Raw genomic sequence first — 19913 nt, forward strand, 5'->3', positions numbered from 1 at the left:
AGTTGAGAACCACATGATTAAACTCATATGTGGGATATAAAACTAAAAGCAGCAAAGAACAAGAGAAATAAACAAAAACCCATAGACACTGACAACAGTTTAATAATTACTAGAGGTAAAGAAGGGGGGAGGTAGATAAGGGTAAAAGTGGTCAAGTGTATGGTGGCAGAAGATTTGACTTTGAGTAGTGAACATATAATGCAATATACAGGTGATGTATTTTCGAATTGTACACTTGAAACCTGTATAATTCTATTATCAATGTCACCCCAATAAATTTAAGAAAGTATTTAAAGGGCCCAGCTCCATTTTTCCAGAGTAGGCAATGAAGAATGAATTTGTAGCAGAGATACAATAAAATAACTGATACAGATGACATATAAAATTAGAAGACAGAATAACATCACTCAGGGAATAAGTATAGACACAAAAGAAAAGAAGATCAAAGGCTGAGCCCAATGGGCTCTAACTTAAGCAGATCAAGTAGGAGTACAACCAGCAAAGGCCACTGAGAAAGAAAAGTCAGGGTTGTAGGTTGTATTCTGAGAGCAAAGTGAATCTGAGAATAGGATAAGAGGAACCAGAGGACATATTGACAATTCTTTTGTGAAATTTTGCAACAAAAGAGTGCTGAGAAAAGCTGTAGTATCTGGTTAAGAAATGAGGTGAAAGGAGTTTTTGTTTGTTTTAAAGATGAAATGACCGCATGTTGTATGATAATTGAAATAGTCTAGTAAAAACTGATGATGTTGGCAAGAGAACAGACTGGCTGGAGTGATGCTCTGGAGATGATGGGATCCAGTACTCAAGTGCAGGATTTGTTTAGGTGGACACCGCAGTAGTTTGTCTACAGTAATAGGCAAAAAGCAGAGGGGGCCATGGGTGTATGTGGTGGTAAATGTCTACAGTAGTATGAGTCTCCAGATCTATTTTCTTAGAAGTAGGAAGGAAGAAGGAAGTGATGGGATTGAAGAGAGAAGAAAGGTATAAAATACTCTTTTGGAAGAATGGCATGGACCAGGCAAAGTTCCAATTAAAGTAAGCCTGGAGAATTGTGTTTCTACAGGTTTTCTCATTTTATCAAGTAGTTATAATGAGGTGATAGGGAAGCAAGGGACTTAATGAAGTATGCCAAAGTCTCCTGATAATGACTGACCATAGAGTTTAAGCTAGCTTACTCAGGAGGGAGGAGAAGTCATCAAGGGAGGAAGGTAGTAAAATGTTGGTTGGAGGTACTGGGTTACAGGGCATTAGAGGGAATAACCTGGAAAAATAGGAGGTTGTAGTTGGAGTGGGATGCTTCAGGGATTGCAGTCCTTAGATCTGATAAGGTCTAGAGTATGATCATAGGGGAAGTAGGCTGAGCTAAGGCTGAAGACAAGAGTGGAGTTCATGGAGACAAAAGGATGTTAGAAGGATATCTACCTGTACATGGAAATCTCTAAGAGCGGAGTTACAAAACTGTAAACTCTTCACAGATGAGGGAAGTGTGTCCCCTGCAGGGTAGCCTCCTTAGCATAGCATAGTGTATAGTGATGCAAAGTAAATATCTGTGGGATGCTGAGGGAGAAAACAAGCTTGCTGTAAAAGGCATGAAGCATAGGGGGTCTCAATTAGAGTGAACTTAATTTTGTGGGGCAAAGAACTGAGCCCTGGTAGGATCATTTTGAAAAGAAACCCCCACGGCCAGAGGGATCCAAACTCTAAAAATGTACCCAGTTTTGGAAGCATAAGGACATTCAGCTAACCTGAGATGGGGTTGTCAACATAAGAAACATCCAAACCTATAGAAAATTTTAATGAGTTTATTTGAGCCAAACTGACTGCTGGGAACCAATATCTCAACAAATTAAGAAAATGCTCTGGAGAATGGCAGTTTTGCTGCTTATTTTATACATAACAATCAAAGGAGGCGCCTAAGGAGGGTTACATGAAATTTATGTGGTAAAATAAGGGGATGGGAGAAAGCAGACCAGGGAAATCTCTGGGATTGGAGAAAAAGTTAAACATAGACACACACACTTCTTTTAAATTGGTGGCTATGGGATGGTTAAAAATTAATATTTATAGCACATAGAGATGGTATTCGGGGAACAAGATAACAGTGAAGTGGGTTCTGTGAGGTCATGCTTTGGTCTGCTGGGTTGTGCCTTGAGGGGTCCAGGAAAAGGGATTACGCTGATATTCCAAAGGTATGTTATCTTAGGTGCAAAAAGACAACAGACAGACTTAAAGATTATTAAGAAAGTTATGGGCCTAGGATGTAGCTACCCATCATGACCAGCTTTTAGTTAGGAAAATTTATGTTTGGACTATCCTATGCAGTTAACTTAGATCTCTGAGTTTGTAGAACCTGCCACGCTGGCCTCTGGAGCTTGTCAGATTCAGTACGTGGCCCCTTTTTAGTCTACAGCGGTTAGATGAACTCCAAGACAATTCCTCAGGTGGGACTGGGCAAACCTATGCTAGAAAACTACAAGGGTCTGCTTTCTCTCATGGAAAGCCCCTTTCCCAGGACACAGAAAAAGACCAAGGCATTTCATACTGGGTCAGTTTGTCCCTGCCCTATGTCTATTGGTTCCGGCAAAAGAGAGAATTATGGTACTGAAGGAGGAGCCAAAGAAATGTCTAACTTCGTTATCGTTAATTAATAGCAAGTGAACGAGCCTTAGTGACTCTCAACCAAGTGACATTCCATTATGCCAGTCAGGGGACATGGTGCTTGCGTTTTTCCGAGAAGACGGCGCGGTGATTTCGGGGGTGACAAGGACCAAATATGTTACTTCCGGCTTTTGTCCCGCCCCAAGAAACGGGTGCTAGGCCAGACGGTCTCCACGGCCTGCAAAGGCACTCCGGCGTGCGCAGATAGGAGCCCCAGATCTGTAGTGCAGTATCTGCTTTGAATTCGCCACTCTAGCCGGCCGCTGGGAGTCCTAAGGCCCGGCAGGCGCTGTTCCAGGTGGACGCACTGCACTGCGCAGACGTCGCTTGCGCCCACCCTCAGCCAATCACGAGTCTTCCTTCCGGCTTTCCCCGGAAACCTGTCCTTCCGCCGGTCTTTTTCTTTTGCTCTCTCCTCGTTTCTCACCGGCGGGTGGAGTGTGCGCGTAGGGTGCCTTTCCGTTCCCGGTTTTGTCCATGCGGCCCTGAGAAGGAAAAGCAGTCGTGACCCCGGTAACGGCCGCGCGCTTGGGAGGCGGTGGCGGTGGGATCTCTGGGGCTGGGGCTCTGGAAGGATCGAGAGCCGTGTGCATATTAAGGTCCTCCTTGGGTCTTTCCGGCAGTCTGCCCCTAAGGAGTGTCTCAAACGCTGGCTAGACGTATTTTGTCTCTGCCAAGAAGTACTCCGAGGTCGTTAGGGCAGAGGTTAACTTAATTTGTGCTGAGAGAGGAGGTGGCAGGGACAGTAGAGAGGTCATTTCCTAGTGGAGTAATCCTTGTCGGTGGCTTAGACCGGGGCTAAGTCTGTTGACCCCGAATTATGCCAAAAGGAGAAAGGCATTAAGTATGTACAAGCTCAAAACTAAAATATAATAGAAAAGAAAAATAATCCCTGAAATCATTCACTTATGTAGTTAAAAAGTGTTCTTAGAACCCAGCTCTCTTAAATCTCTGCTAGTGTTTCTTGACATCGTGCTGGTGTATAGGGACTTTATTTCTTCTGTTGTGTCTGTGGGAAATCTTACTGACCTGCAATGCAGCCTTCTAACGTGGCCCTTACTGCGTGGCACGAAAGCCATTAGTTTGAATTTCCATCACTAGTAAAATCATAGCTGTATCCATCTCTTGGCACAGTGCCTAGCACATCATAGGCAGACACAAATATTTATTGAGCTGAAATTAATTGGATGATGTGACCGCCTCTCTCCCCGACATAGGAGCGCTCTTACTGTATACAGCCTGATTTACTAAAAAAACTTACTAATCCAGTAGTTCCCAGTTCATGTGCCGTGAATTCCTGGAATGTTCAGAAATCATTGTAAGGGTTTCAGCAAATCCATGTGGTCTCCAGGTATCATCCACAACTAATCTTATCTCGTGTAGATATTACTGTTTTTAAGTGTACATAGTGATTGTTTAAGTGACTGTTTTAAAAGTTTTGCAGAATCAAACTAAAAGTAATCATATAAAATGCTTTAATTATTTAAAATAAAATATCTTAAAAATAGTTTAAGTTTGGAAACCACTTCATTAGTGCAATTGATATTTAGGGCTGAGCTGTCCGGTATGGTAGGTAACCACTAGTCACTTAGGACTATTTAAATTTAGAATTGAATTAATTAAAATTAAATAAAATTATATCTCAGTTTCTGTAGGTACATTTTAAGTTCTCAGTAGCCACATGTGAACAGTTGCTACTGTGTTGAAAATTAAAGTTATAGAATATTTCCATTATCGCAAACACAGACAGTGCTGCTATAGACACTTAAGATGAATAAATAGTAGTCTAAGCAGAGGTAACTAATCTAATTTATAGCATAACAGAGCAGTGAAATTGGGGATAATATTAAGCAGTTTCTACCCCCGTTGGATGAACAAATACATATCTCTTTATAAGGAAATAAATGAATTTTTTGTTTTTCCCTGGATGTGTCTGGATTGTAAAATCCCTCCACCTCCATCAATGTAGATTGTTAGAGTTACTTGTGAATTGGTAAAGAGCCGCTATGGAGACTAAGGACCAGAAGAAACACAGAAAGAAAACTAGTGGGCCTAAAGCTCAGAAGAAAAAAAAACAGTATCTGCAGGATCTCCAACTTGGAGATGAGGAAGTTGCCCAGAAGAGAAACCCCAAAGCTTTTGCAGTCCAGTCTGCTGTGCGGATGGCTCGATCCTTTCACAGGTATGCTTAGCTGAATTCTAATGGTTCTTTCACTTTTTTTCTTTTTAAATAGTAGAAGCTCTCCACATGATGTTTGGATTCATGAGTCTATTCCGCTCTAAAGGACATGAAGATGAATACCATATTTCTTTTACTAAAACATGAGAAGTCTTTCCTGTGGAAAGACTTTTCTCCAGCATCTGCACACTGATTGACTTTTTTTTTTTTTTTTGGCCCAAGAGAAAAGCATAAGAGTTTTTCTTAATAGAATTTTTTTGTAAACTTTAAAAAATTTCTATGATAATAGATATGCTTGTGTTTTTTTTTTCCTGGATATTATTAATAGAATTGTAATATGTAGTATTAAATAGCTTTGTTTAATGAATCCTAACTGAAGTCCAAGAAGTGTACTTTAAATATTATTGAATTAGAGTCTCCCAGTAGGAGAGCCAAATATAATTCCATATTCTCTGTTCTTATTCATTATAACTGTCTCCAAATTCGCCCTTTCTTTTCTTTTTAAACTATTATAGTCAACTAATAAAGCAATTGGATTTAAGGTTTGTATCATTTTCAACACTCTGTACTACTGAAGTCAGTCTGTTACATATTTACTGAAGTGGTTATTTGGATTGTTAACAAGTCAGTCTGTTACATATTTACTGAAGTGGTTATTTGGATTGTTAACAAGTTAATTGCATACATATGTTGTCTGTTCCGCTCTCTTTAAAATCTTTACTTATAATGATAATGCCTTTCATATTTTGAAAATGAATTTAGCTTTTTTTCTTTCTTTCTTTCTTTTTTTTACAAATAGGACTCAGGATTTAAAGACAAAAAAGCACCACATTCCATTGGTTGATCGAACTCCACTAGAGCCTCCACCAATAGTGGTGGTGGTGATGGGGCCTCCAAAAGTTGGAAAGAGTACTTTGATCCAGTGCCTTATTCGGAACTTCACCAGGCAGAAGCTGACAGAGATCAGAGGCCCTGTAACGATCGTGTCAGGTAGGAGGGTACTACCCCAGAATGACATGACAGGTATTGTCATCTGAGGGTCATACATGTTTTCGTTGAACATTTTCTTGATCAATAAATGTTAAAGTAATATTGTCATCTCTCTTGTAGTTTTACTAAGTTGGCTGTAGCTTCAAAAAAAGATAGATTCCCAGTAATAATATTGATGTAGATGTATATCTTATTCTCACTGCTGTATGGATTTGCCAGGTGTATTCCTCTGAAAGACTTGGCAGGCCTGGACACGCAGGCTGGTCATAGTGAGCATGTTTATTTAACAGATGGCAAGTACCTCCTATGTGCCAGGGATACCTGCTTGCCCCCATGAAGCCACATTCTTGTAGAAGTGAGGAAGTTTTTCTTTTTCCTGAAGGAACTTCTCTGAGAGATGGTGACCTTTCTCAATTTGAGGGAAGATGAAACAAATCCCCAAAATGGCAGTGGTAGAATCTGAAATCTCTTAGTATAGCAATAATAACAGTTGACCTTGAACTGCACAGGTTTACTTATAAGTGAATTTATGCAGTTGGTCCTTTTTAGGCCCAGGTTTCACATCTGCAGATTCAGCCAACCATGGATCAAAAACAGTATTTTTAGTTCATAGTTCAGAGTCTGTGGATGCAGAGGGCCAACTGTAAGCATTGTTCTGTAGCATATTATGTAAGGAACTTAAACACCTGCAGATTTTTGTGTCCATAGGAGTCCAGGAACCCTTCCCATATGGATACCGAAGGACAGCTGAAGTTTCTGGGGAGTCAAAAGTTACACGTGGATTTTCCACTGTGTGGGCGTCAGAGCCCCTAACTCCCTCATTGTTTAAGGGTCAACTGTAGTTGGATTGAGGCTTTTCTTTGTCTTCAAGGCATTTCTATCATGGTGACTGATTTCTTTAAACTTAATTTAAAATAATGGTTTTTCAATGAACACTTCATTACATTAGGTTGAGAATGTTTTTAGCTAAATGGGAACACAGGAAACTTTGATAGAGATATAATCATTGTCCTACTGCTGAACAACAAGGTCAGGATCCTTACGAAACCTACTTATCTGCCCATTCTAGTTGGAATTTTACCTATTTGAGCACTTTATTCATATGAGTAGACTTTTGATGATATTAGAGAATATAGCAAGATTAGAGAATATAGCAAGAAAACCAAGATGGAATATATTTTATCAGTTTTTTCCTATAAAAATGAACTCTGGCATACTCCCATAAGTGGATATGGTTCTTTACTGGATGCAATTAAAAGTGATAATTAGAATTAATGGATATATTTTTTCAAGATTTTTTTTTTAATAAAATTTTCATTTGCTTCACAGGTAAAAAACGCAGACTCACCATTGTTGAATGTGGATGTGACATTAACATGATGATTGATCTGGCTAAAGTAGCGGATTTGGTAAGTCAGTGGGGGCAATGTGGATTTCTGATGGGAACTTATAGTGGTGTGGTAAGTTATGTATCTCATGTTGAAGGGAAGAAAGGTTTATGATTAAAGGAATGGTGGGTGTCATCAAGGATATAATAGATGTGTTTGAATTGGTGATGATAATTATTGTTATAATAAAAATGGAATGAGCACAATGAAATGTATTCTAAAATCTAAAAGCAAACCACAGGATGGAGAAAACCTTTCATGAACATAGCTAATAAAAGCTCACTAAGATATACATACATAAATAATACCATTTCTTGGACCCTTACTGGGTATAGTGCTTATAGCTTCCCAGTATGCTTTAGTGGTAAGTAGATATTATCTCCAGTTTATATATGATAAAAGCAAGGCTCCCAGAAGTTAAGTAATTTGAGGATAGGAACTCTGCTCTTGATGGTTCCAGAACCTCCATTCTAAATGATTATGACAGAATTAATACACAGATTGCCCTTGAGAAGTTATCAGAGTTTATAATAGAAAATCTGTAGAGTACTTAGTGTATGGAAATCTTGCAGCCTCAATTGTGTTTACAGAAATGATACGGTTAGTTAATTATTTTTTAAACAAGCAAAAGTAAGCCAAAAAGAAAACAATTAAGTCATAATGATTAGGAAGTGTGAGGTAACAGATACCTTGTTTTTTGTTTTATTTTGTTTCATTTGATTCAACACTTTCTGGATAGCTGTTTAGTGACGGAGCTACAGACATTCTTTGTCTCAAGAATTCCAAAATATAAAATAAAAATTAATAGAAATGTTATGGCTGTGCCATTTTAATATCAGAAAACTAAATACTATTCAAATTTTGAACATATAATGCTACCATTAATAAAAATAAGTGTGTCATTGTCAACACAAAATAGTATAAACTTATTAAATCTTATATATTTGAAATAGTTTAACACGAGTCATTAGTTTCTCTTTTATGTAACGTATATCAAGTCCATAATTTTAAAGCATACACATTAACAAAGATAACTTTTTAATATATCTTTTTAAGGTTTAGAAAGGAACATCTGCATTTGGTAAAATATTCAAGTTGTACCACAGGGTACACACAATGCATGTTTTCTCTTTCCTTGCCCTACCTCTAATCTCTCAGTAGTCCTCAAAACAGTATCTTTCCAGATGCATCTATAAATATAATGCAGCTCTTTTAAAGGACACACTGTTAATTATACACACTGTTCTGTGCTTTGTTTTTTTCACTTAATATGTCTTGGAGGTATAGACTAAGTAGTATATAGATCAACCTTATTTTTTTTTAAGTATTCCGTTGCGCGTACCACAATTTATTTAACCTGGCTTATGTTGATTGTTCTGCTCTGGATTGTTATAAAGTCTCGAGTCACAGCAAAGGTACACATGATACATGCGTGTGCATTGGAGGAGTAATACAGTCTTCATTTATCTTCATTTGACAAAGATTGTCAGCTAAAGGACTGTTTACCACCTATTCTTTGGATCCTACAACTAATTGTTTACCCATTGGCACTCCATGATGTCAAATGGAGTTATTATATAGCCAGCTCACTCACCTTTACCCTGTTCCAGTGTTGGACAGCTCTGTGTTGCTGGCTTGGCCTCTGCTTTGCAGTAGCAGCTATACTTTCTCATGACGCTCAGTGACCCACCTTCATGCATTTTGTAGTTCAGTGTTATGAATTCCATAATTTAATAGATAAGTTTTTCTGTTTTTTTAAATTGTTTTTAATTAGCTACAGAAAAATGAGAACAGAGATGTCTTTAATATCCTAAAACTAAAAATCTCCAGGAATCAGCTCTGAAATTATTTTGCATGTTTAAAGAGTCATAAATTTTAAAAATTGGACTTATCTGCTTATATTTTCATTTATTATCTCTTCCATTTTTTTGGATATCAGAGATCTGTTATTTGGTTTCCTTGTTAGGGACCTATTACTTAGCGTGGAGTGAAGACTTTTCAGGTAAGGGCCAAATTGTACCCAGCCTTTCCTGAGTTATTTATCATACATCTATATTCTTGAAATAGAAGTTTATATTGTCGTGGCTATTGTCTCATGGTTGCCTTTTAGAGCAAGTCAAAGGGTGGTTTTTTTCTCTACCATGGTAATCTGTAACTAATCATTTGATTTAGTCTAGAGCAAGAGTGGGCACTTTTTTTCTGTAAAGGGCTAGTTAATAAATATTTTAGGCTCAGTGGGTCATAGTTTCTGTTGCAACTACTTAACATTGCACTGTGGCTCAAAAGTAGTTGTAGACAGTACGTAAATGAATTAACGTGGCTGCGTTCCATGATAACTTTAGTTATTGAGACAGGTGATGGGTCAGATTTGGCCCACAGGCTATAGTTTGCTGGTGGTCTGTTTTGTGTAGTTTCCTTGAGAAATTGTGTCTTCCTTTTTTAGGTTCTGATGCTTATAGATGCCAGCTTCGGGTTCGAAATGGAAACATTTGAATTTCTAAACATCTGTCAAGTACATGGCTTTCCTAAAATTATGGGTGTTCTCACTCACCTAGATTCCTTCAAGTATAATAAGCAACTGAAGAAGACAAAGAAGCGATTAAAACACAGGTTCTGGACAGAAGTCTACCCGGTAGGAAGAGAATTATTAATTACTAACACTATAATTTTTTAAAAATAAGATGAGTAAGAGAGGTTAAAAAGCATCTTTGTAGGATTCACCTCCTGAGTTTTCTTTAAAAATCTGTTCATGGTCTCTGGCATATTTTTTCGAGATAGTCTTAATTCCAGACTTCTTGGTATGTCTCATTTGTATCTGTATCCGCCAGCACCAGGCAATGTCTGGCTCTTGTGATTTAATAGAGTTTGTCTGAGGTTTCTCCTAGCTACAAGCCCATTGGTCACAGGATTTTTTCTGTGCCCAGGAGCCTCACTACCCTTTCTGTACAATACTCTAAACAAATTCCTCTGCTTGACTGGAGAGCAGTTTTGAAACTAAAAGTATTTACAGTTCTGTTCCTATGAAGCCCTGATAAGATGATTCCTAAAAGAAGCCAGAGAAGCATTGGCACAGTGGTTTGCTAGAAGTCGCTCCTTTTCAGGGTTGCTTCTTATTTAGAGGCATTTATTTTGATGCAGTACTGATAAGAATTTAGTTGAAATTTGATTTTTTGTTCTTTTTTCTTTAATATTCAGGGTGCTAAGCTGTTTTACCTTTCTGGAATGGTACATGGAGAATATCAAAATCAAGAAATTCACAATCTGGGCCGTTTTATTACAGTTATGAAGTTTAGGCCTCTTACATGGCAAACCTCTCACCCTTATATCCTGGCAGACAGGTAAAAAGTGAACGTACATTTTTGCTTTTCTTGTCCATGTATTTCAAAGCTGAAAAGGTTAGAAAAAGAATAGTAATAGAGCTTATTTTGTACTTAATTTTGAATAGTGGAGGGAGAAATGTAGTTGATGGAAAATGCCTACTTTTTTTGTATCATACTTAAAGATGCTGTAGCTTTGGGAATAAAGTATAATATGTTTAGAAAAATGTGAGGATTTTGAAGCATTTAAGGCTACAGGATGTGGCTTCATCGTGCTTTTCTACCCTTAATTTAGACCATGGTCCTCCAATCACTCAAACTGTGTCCTGTGCTTTCATTCCTCTGTGCTTTTTTTCATATTATTTTCTTATCCTGTAATACCCCTTTTCTACCTGGTAGAACCGAAGCCACACTTAAAAACTCAGATCAAAGCTTAATCCTCTTCCAAAAAGGGTTTTTCTGGATATGTTCTCTACTCTTCTCTTACCTCAGGTGCATGCATTTCTCATTTCTAATGTCTTACTTATGGAAAGTATATCACATAGAGCCTAAAAGAAGTGCAGTCATATGGTTGCTTTTTTTTTTTTTTTTTGTAGATAGTGAACTGTACTTCCTTATTTCTATATTTCCTATAACTTTCTAAAGGTGTTTAGTGAACTAGTGAATGTGAGGAATTATTGATATATGAAGGGAGGTACAAGAACTTTGATATTAATTTCTGCCATATGATTGGGTTTTATTTTTCTAGGATGGAAGATTTGACAAACCCAGAAGATATCCGAAGAAATACCAAGTGTGACCGAAGGGTGTCTCTTTATGGTTATTTAAGAGGAGCACACTTGAAAAACAAATGCCAAATTCACATGCCCGGTATCCTTTTGTTGTAAAATGTACTATATTCGTAGAACTCTTGGGATACTTGATTTCTTAGGAAAACTGAAAAACAGCCAAAAAAGGTAGAAGCACCGTGCTGGAGGATTTAAGAGTAACTACCAGGCTTTGCATCTGCCAGCAAAGATACTGAGTTAATCAAGTCCCCTCTGCTCTGATGGTGTCGTTTAGCCAGAGAGGCATAGTGCCACTGTCAGATGATGCCTTTGTCATGGCTGAAGCCTTATGACTGTGGGCCATTTCTTCTGACAGTTAATAGACTTGTCAGCTGAAGCCATCTTCTTGTCTCTGTCTTCCAGGTGTAGGAGATTTTGCTGTGAGTGACGTCAGTTTCCTACCAGACCCCTGTGCCCTTCCTGAACAACAAAAGAAGCGCTATTTAAATGAAAAGGAGAAGTTAGTTTATGCACCTCTCTCTGGAGTCGGTGGGGTGCTGTATGACAAAGATGCTGTCTATGTTGACCTTGGTGGCAGCCATGGCTTCCAGGAATCGGTGAGAGGAAAGTGACAGGAAGTAACATAGTCAGCTTTTATTTACTGAAACTTTATCTTTATTCATGTTTATGATAAAGACCACAATGCACATTATAAATATGCAGAGTACTTAATTGTATCAAGGAGAAAGTAAAAATCATGTTCTCCATAACTCCCTGCTGCCAAGATGCACAGGGGATTCTGAGTATCCCAGCGTGGGCATTGCAAGCAGTTTGGCACCTCTGCTTCTGTCTCTATTTATACAAAATCAGTGTGTTTCCTAGCTCTCTTTGGTCTTTTTCTTTTTTTCTGTTTCTTAACTATATACGTATTTATTTAGGTCATATTATATGTTTAGATTAATATATATTATATGTAAATATAATATGTGGCATTTGTATGTGGGAGAGAAATATTTGTTTAATGAGATCCAACTGTAAATTCTTTTTCTGTTTTTTGCGGCACTTAAGAATATGTGATTTCATTGTTCCATGTTAGTATTTGTAGAGCAGCTTTCATCTGTATACAGCTATATAGTATTTCATTGTATAGATAAACCTCATTTACTGAAGCAAGGGGCTCAGTAAATGAGTGCTAAGGGGCTCACCCTATTTCTCCTGGTTTAAACAGTGCTGCAGTGAGCACCCTTGCGTATGTAGCTTTGCTCACTGGAAAGGATCTTTCTATGCAGTAAATTCCTTGAAGTGAAATTTTTGGATCAAAAGGTAGCAAATTTTTTTAAGTGAACTCTAGATTTTTATTTCTTTTACTGCTTTGAAATGAGATTTTACTGGGCTAAAATAGGTGCTTTCTATAGCATTGACACCAAATGTTTTTCTAGCTTTTTTTTAAAATTAAGTTTATTAGGGTAACTGGTTAATAAAACGATATATGTTTTAAATTTACAATTCAGTAAGTGTTATGTATAGTGCATTGTGTTCTAGGTAAGTATTTGGGTTACCAGGTGTATACTCCATGAACTTGGAAGAGTTTAATTAAGACAGAGATCAATTTTAAGTGTTATAATAAAACTTTTTTGAGGCAGTAAGGGTTCTCAGGAACTATGTTTAAAGTTAATTTTGAGACAGTAATTGAAAAGTGTGTCTTCAGAATCATTGTGCATTCTTCACTTTCCGTTTCTTGGTGACCTTAATAGGACAAAGCTAGGCCCACCCATGAACTGGTTCAGAGTCTCATTTCCACCCATTCCACTATTGATGCCAAGATGGCTTCAAGTAGAGTGACCCTTTTTTCGGATTCCAAACCACTGGAGTCAGAGGATGTAGATAATCAAGGGTAAGTTTGCTATTTTTCAATTTTTATTTAAAAAAATATATTACAGAAGACTATATTACCCATAACTGCCATCATCATACATTTTGATGTGGGATTCATTTCAGGTTATTTTGTTCTGCTTTGCTTTGTATGTGCATCTGTTTCTGAGGACTCTTCATTTAGGTGGCATTAAATGGAAATATTTTGTTAATATGCAAAATTCAGTTTTTAAAAGACCCAAAATATTCTTTAACTATTACAAAATCTTTTCCGTATGTTGCTTTTTTATTTCTTAGGAAACCTGAGGCCATTTGTCTTTCTTTCAGTGGTCAAAATAGTGGAACAACCAGAGTCAGGGAGCTTGTTAACGTGGCCGGCCAGAAACCATACATCTTGTCTCTAAAAGTTTTGGTTTATTGTAGTGATTTATGACTCCCAATAAAAATGAGTCTGAAAATAATTGAGATTATCTAGTGTATAACTTATTATAAAAATATACTAATGAAGAAAAATACCATCTACTGCCCTCTAACTAGCAGATGATATATATAGCACAGTAATTGACCACAACGGATCTACTAGTTTGGGGGAATCATCTCTCTAAGCCTCAGTTCCCTAATATGTCAGGAGTTTTTTGTGGTGATTAAATACAGTAGTGTACATAAACTATTCAGCATGATGTAGATAACGAGTATTCCCTAAAAATTCCTTCGTATTACGATCAGTGTTATTAGCCATTTTCATTTTGAGATATTCCTCTAATCATCCTTGTCTACATGGATACTCTTTCTAACATGGTTACAATCATGATACATGTAAAATTTCAATATCCTTTTTCTATACAGTCTCTATATATTCATCATTTTGTTACTATTGATGTATTCTAATCCTTTATCATTTTGTGCGATTTTTAGTATTTCCCTGATCTTTTTTTTCACAATTTTATATGAACTGTTAAAGTAAATAGCTTCATAATTTTTTTTATTTCATCCCGTGGTTTTAGCATCTTGATGATGATTCTTTATCAAGTATTGCACTGGTGATTTCAAAATGGCAATATTCTTAACCTGTTATTCCTTCTATATTTGTTAATTGGCATTCCTTAACAAGGAGCTTTCACTTCCACCCCTTTATTTTAATATCATTGTTGACTAGTGAAATTTTTTTTGTTTGTTCTGGTTGTTTTTAGCCCATTAATATCATTATTCTTTCTGTTGCTTACATTGTCCTTTCAGTCTGTCTTCTGCATCTTTTTGGCCTGTTGGTCTTTAAGCAGGTCCAGGCTTGCTTCGTACTTCTCTGCCTTTGACCCGGAGTGAGCCATTTCTCCAAGGATCATCTGTTTCAAGCTTGGAAATGATCAGTCTTCTAAAAGATTTGTTAAACACTTGCTTCCATTTTGACCATTTTTTTCCCTAAAATTAGGCGCTTTTTTTGCCTTTTTTTTTTTTTTTTTTTTTAAGGCTATCTATTCTCTCTAAGTTCTTTTGAAGAGTGTTGTTAGGAAACTATGAGTTTGCTTTTTAACTATTCCAGTATTTATCAAATCATTCCTTTCTATGCTATGTCATTTAAAACCATTCCTTGACATTATTTTCTGGAGGTTTTCTTTTCCATATTTATTGACTTAACATTCTTGGATTAGTGGATTGTTATACAAATCTAATTATTTTGCATTTACTTGGTAATATAGGTTGTGGATGCCAAAAGAGGAAAAGTATGTGGATTTGAAAACCGGTCGAGTACGTCGGAAAGCCATTTTTGTGGATGAAGATGAGTCTGGAGATAGTGATGTTGAAGATGATGAAGAAATGTTTGAAGGTGACAGGTTGGAAAATAGCTCTAGTGATAATGAAACAGAAGAGGAAGAAAATGCTGAAATTACTGATGAAGTATATATGACTGGTAAAGGTATGAACTGGCAGAAACTTGAGGAGATGGAAGAAGACGTTGAGGTAGATTTGCCAGCATTTGCTGACAGTGACGATGACCTTGAGAAAAGCTCAGAGGATGAAGGAGAAGCAGAGGAAGCTGATGAAAGCAGTGAAGATTCCACTGTAGAAGGAGAGAGGGATATTTTAGTATCCAAGGCTATAGAAGACAGTAAACCAGGTCTTCTACACAGTAATGGTTTGAGCAACAATTTAAATCTGGAGAAGACAATGAAAAAAGCAACCCTCCCTATTTCAGATTCAGGTCATTGTACAGCTGAAGAGGCATTTGCATCTGAAGATGAATCTGAAGAAAGCACTCTTAATACAGAGGAAGAGGATTCAGAAAATGAAGAAGTTATTAGGAAAAAGTTTCCAGAGCCTTCTCAAATGGTCAGTGGTCAGAAACTTGGGTCAGAAAACTTAATTGATGAGACCAGTGATATAGAAGACTTACTCAAAGAGGAAGATTACAAGGAAGAAAATAATTATTCAACAGAAACTTTAGGTATGTTTAAAATAAACTGCCATTATATACTTGGCACTGAAAATGTTCTACAAATAGAATGTCTATATTTGGGGGTCTGCTGTTTTGGATATTTTATTAACTGTTCAAATATTGCACCTCATAAAAGGATTTCAGGATGAATAAGCAGTGAGCTTGAAGCAGAGATGACAGATAAACACACTTAACTAATGTTGGCCTTGGTCATTTCAGGTGCCCTTAAGTGGAAGGAAGACCTTTCCAGGAAAGCAGCTGAGGCCTTTCTGAGGCAGCAACAAACAACTCCAAATCTTCAAAAGTTTATTTATGGAACAGGTAAAAGAGTTCTGGTTTAGACCTAGAAGCATTTTAGTTTCTTAGACTTTTTTCTGAAAAGGAGATGGGGAAATTGGTTGAAGGATTAGAATGGTACTTGAGATATCCATAAGGTATTTCTGGCTGTCACAGTTCATATCTGACAGTTGTTTTTAATTATCAGCTCACAAGGACCATAAATTGGTTGTATGAGATAGATATATGGGGTTTGCCATAAAACTTGATGAGAATATCCTCTGTTGTGTTATACTCCCTATATAAAGTCCTTAATGAGAATTTTTTTGTGGAATTTAGCGCCAGAAAAATATAAAATGGCAAATTTTATATCGTAGTTCCCAGTTACTACATGATTAGAACAAGCCAAAGAGTATGTGTGGGTTAGGAGTATCAGATCAGGAATTGGTGTGTACTGATTTTCATTCAAGTTTTGCCTGATTATGCTTAGTGATTAGGGACTCAACATTCTTCCAGACAAACTCTTTATGATCATTGAAAGCTCTCCCGTTATAAATGTCCCTTCCCTACCCCTAGCCTCCAATATTCTCTCTCCTCAGTGCACTCTTTGCTGGTGCTTTGCAGGAGGACAGAAGTCCTGCAGACATGTTTTCTGGCTTTTCTCAGGGGCACCACCATACCTACCACAAACAGGGACCCTCAGTCCGAAGTCCTTTAGGATATAGATTTGTTCTCACTTTTCCATGATGATGGTCTTTTTAGTGACACAAGATAACGAAGAAGATGGTGATACGAGGGAAGAACTTGGAGGGTTGTTTCGTGTCAACCAGCCTGCCAGAGAGTATAAGCACAGGGTTGACTCTTTGGACTGCTCCATATTTCATGTGGAGATGCCCCGTGATTGGGATTTAGAGGAGGTAAGGCTGATTATGAATACTATGTTTGATTTATGAGAGAATTAGAGAATTGTTCTAAAAGAAGGTCGTGTGATTTCCGTATTGCCTATCTGTTATTAGTGTCTTATTTTTATAAGATAACATATTTTCCCAGATATTGGAGTGGATATTTCATGCATCCTTAGCAATAATACGTTCTGAGTTTAGTAGGACCATGTGCATGTGCTATGAAGAAAGGGAAAATGTTCAACTTTTAGCCTGAATAGTAGTGTTACTCTTTAGTTTAAAGCATTACATTTAAGTTTTATACATTTAAAAAATTGTTTTATAACTAAAATAAATGTAATGTTCCTGAGTTAACATATAAAATTTATACTATTTGTAAACAAACAAATCTGTGACACTGGTAAATTTCCTTCCCTGCTCACCACTTGTCAGGCTTAATCCCATCTTAAGACCTCTTGCCCCTCTAGTTTCTCTTCTGGAATGTTCTTCTGATTTTCCCAAGGCTAGCTTCTTTTGATCATTCAGTCAGTTTAGCTTAAATGTCACTCTTCAGAGAAGTCTAGTCACTATCACATTACCTATTTTAATTCATTGAGTAGCACTTACGTACTTTATGAGATTTTATGTAACTGTTTTTTTATGGTAAGATTTAATAGAGATTTTAGAAAACCACATAAAGCAATTATTTAACTTAATGGATTACTAGATGAGTACCCCTGTAACTTCATCTCCCTCCCTGAAGAAGAAACCATGACTCTTAAGATTACCATTTTCTTCCTCATAATTCACCCTCCAAGTTTGCATCAGTAAACACCATAGTTTACTTTTATCATGTATTTGGGGATTTGTTTTCCACTGTGCCTTTTAAATCTTCAAATACATAATCCTCTCCATCTATCTTTTTTTTTACCCCCTTACATTTAATTTTTTAAGAAACTAAGTATTTGGTGTGTAGAGTTTCTCATATTCTGGACTTTGTGGATTCCACTGCATTCCTTTGTGCAGCTTATCAGGCTCCTGTGTCCTCTGTTTTTCCTGTAAGTTGGTACAGAATAATATCAATGGAACTCTGATGATGGAAATAATCTATATATGAGCTGTCCAAGGTGGATACTTGTGGCTCAGAACTAAATTTTTAATTTTACTTAAGTTTTATTTAATCTTAATTAATTAGTATTTAAATAACCACATGGTTGTAGCCACCCTGTGAACGTACATCTAGAAGTTTGATTAGATTTAGATTATATATATATATTTTTTTTAATTTTTGGCAGGACTGCTTCCTAGGTGGTGGTGTTTTTAATTAGGAGGCACATAAAATCATTTTGTGGTGTTAAAAGTTGTTGATCCTCAATGCCTAGATCCATTAACTTATAAGGATGTAAAACAATGATAATCTGTTCAAATTTCTCTATAATATATATTAACTGGAATACTTCTATAAAGAGAAACTCCCCCTCTTCTACTATTTGGTTACCCAGTTCCACATAAGCAGGATAAATGCTTGATTCTTTTTATCAGTTTTCAGAGTGATTATCCAAAGGCAACTCTTTTTTTTTAAATCATTTTGAACTCATTTAAACATAGTTGAGTGTTTTCTTTCACTGCACTTGTTATCCTTATTGATGCTTGGATTTTTTCCATCTTTGGCTAGTGGAAGTCTCTTCACATTGGTCCTTGTGTTCTTTCGACATGATCATAGTAGTCCTTGATTGTTTTGTTACAATCTGATATGATAAGGTATTCCAGCATCATCTTGTTACATCTCTGATGCCAGACTTGGGAGCAGCCATACATCCTGATTTCTTTTTTAGTACTAAATGGCATTTCAGCTTCTCAATCTGGGCATAGTAATACTCATTGCTATGGGTTGATTATTGTTTCTAGGCCTTTTCAAGTAACCAGAGTTAGAATTCATACAGATATTTCCTGTTCAGATTCAGAACTACAGGGTTTTTACTTAACCTCTTTTATCTTACATTTGTAACTCTGTTTTTCCATTGGAGAATTATTTCCTGTTTGAATCCAAAGGTGATGAAATTAGAAAATTGTATAATTACTCATTTGCTTTATCTGATATATAACATGAAACAGTATCAGTATAACATTACTATTTACTATTAATATTACTGAAAACAATTAAAGTTTTTTCCTCATGTTTTTCCATTTCTCTTTTCAAAAGTGGCCATACCATTTTATATTCCTACCATTAGTGCATGTGGCTTCTGATTTTTCCACATCCTCACCGACACTTGTTATTTATTATGTTTGTTTGTTTTTTTCTTAATAGCCATCTTAGGGTTGTGAAGTGATATCTCATGGTTTGGATTTGCCTTTCCCTGATTGCTGATGGTCCGGTATCTTTTCATGTGCTTATTGGCCATTCATATGTATTATTTGAAGAAATGTGTATTCATACCATTTGCCCATTTAAAAAATTGGGTTATTTGTCTTTTTATCATTGAGTTGTAAGAGTAGTTTATATATTCAGGATAGAAGTCCCTTGTCAGATACATGATTTACAAACATTTTCTCTCATTCTGTAGATTGTCTTTTCTGTGCCCTTTGAAGCACAAAGTTTTAAATTTTAATGAATTACCTGTCTATATTTTTGTTGTTTGTGTGTTTGGTATCATATCCAAGAAACCATTGCCAAATCCAAGATCATAATTTACTCCTATGTTTTTGTTTAAGAGTTTTATAAGATAGTCCTTACATTTAGGTCTTTGGTCCATTTTGAGTTAATTTTTGTATTTGGTGTGAGTTGCATTCTTTTGCTTGTGAAGATGCAGTTATCACGGTTGAAAAGACTATTCTTTCCCCATTGCCTTGTCTTAGAATCCTAGACAAAAAAATCACTTGACCATAGATAGATGGGTTTATTTATGGATTCTTAATTTTATTCCATTCATCTATACTGTTTCAGTTACCATTGCTTTATATTAAATTTTGAAATTGAGAAGTGTGACTCCAACTTTGTCCTTTTTCAAGATTGTTTTGTCTATTTTGGATCTCTTGTGTTTTCTATATTTTAAGAGCAGCTTTTCCATTTCTGCAAAGAAGCCAACTGGAATTCTGATAGGGATTGCAGTGAATCTTGTAGATCCCTTTGGATAGTATTGTTATCTTA

The 19913-nt window shown here is 36.5% G+C and overlaps 1 protein-coding gene across 1 annotated transcript in view; it reads left to right on the forward strand.

The window, feature by feature from the left end:
- Nucleotides 1-3015: 3015 nt before the first annotated feature.
- The window catches only part of BMS1 (BMS1 ribosome biogenesis factor), a 42129-nt gene continuing 25231 nt past the window's right edge, over nucleotides 3016-19913 (forward strand). The window contains exons 1-12 of the mRNA XM_039852737.1: nucleotides 3016-3174; nucleotides 4631-4843; nucleotides 5640-5830; nucleotides 7160-7239; nucleotides 9662-9850; nucleotides 10414-10556; nucleotides 11284-11405; nucleotides 11726-11919; nucleotides 13057-13196; nucleotides 14869-15614; nucleotides 15825-15926; nucleotides 16644-16798. Coding sequence (XP_039708671.1) covers nucleotides 4668-4843; nucleotides 5640-5830; nucleotides 7160-7239; nucleotides 9662-9850; nucleotides 10414-10556; nucleotides 11284-11405; nucleotides 11726-11919; nucleotides 13057-13196; nucleotides 14869-15614; nucleotides 15825-15926; nucleotides 16644-16798 — 2238 coding nt within the window. The 5' untranslated portion in view covers nucleotides 3016-3174; nucleotides 4631-4667. The remainder of the gene's footprint in view (nucleotides 3175-4630; nucleotides 4844-5639; nucleotides 5831-7159; nucleotides 7240-9661; nucleotides 9851-10413; nucleotides 10557-11283; nucleotides 11406-11725; nucleotides 11920-13056; nucleotides 13197-14868; nucleotides 15615-15824; nucleotides 15927-16643; nucleotides 16799-19913) is intronic.

This window comes from Pteropus medius, unplaced genomic scaffold (assembly GCF_902729225.1).
Source record: "Pteropus medius unplaced genomic scaffold, Ma_sr-lr_union100, whole genome shotgun sequence".
NCBI lineage: Eukaryota > Metazoa > Chordata > Mammalia > Chiroptera > Pteropodidae > Pteropus > Pteropus medius.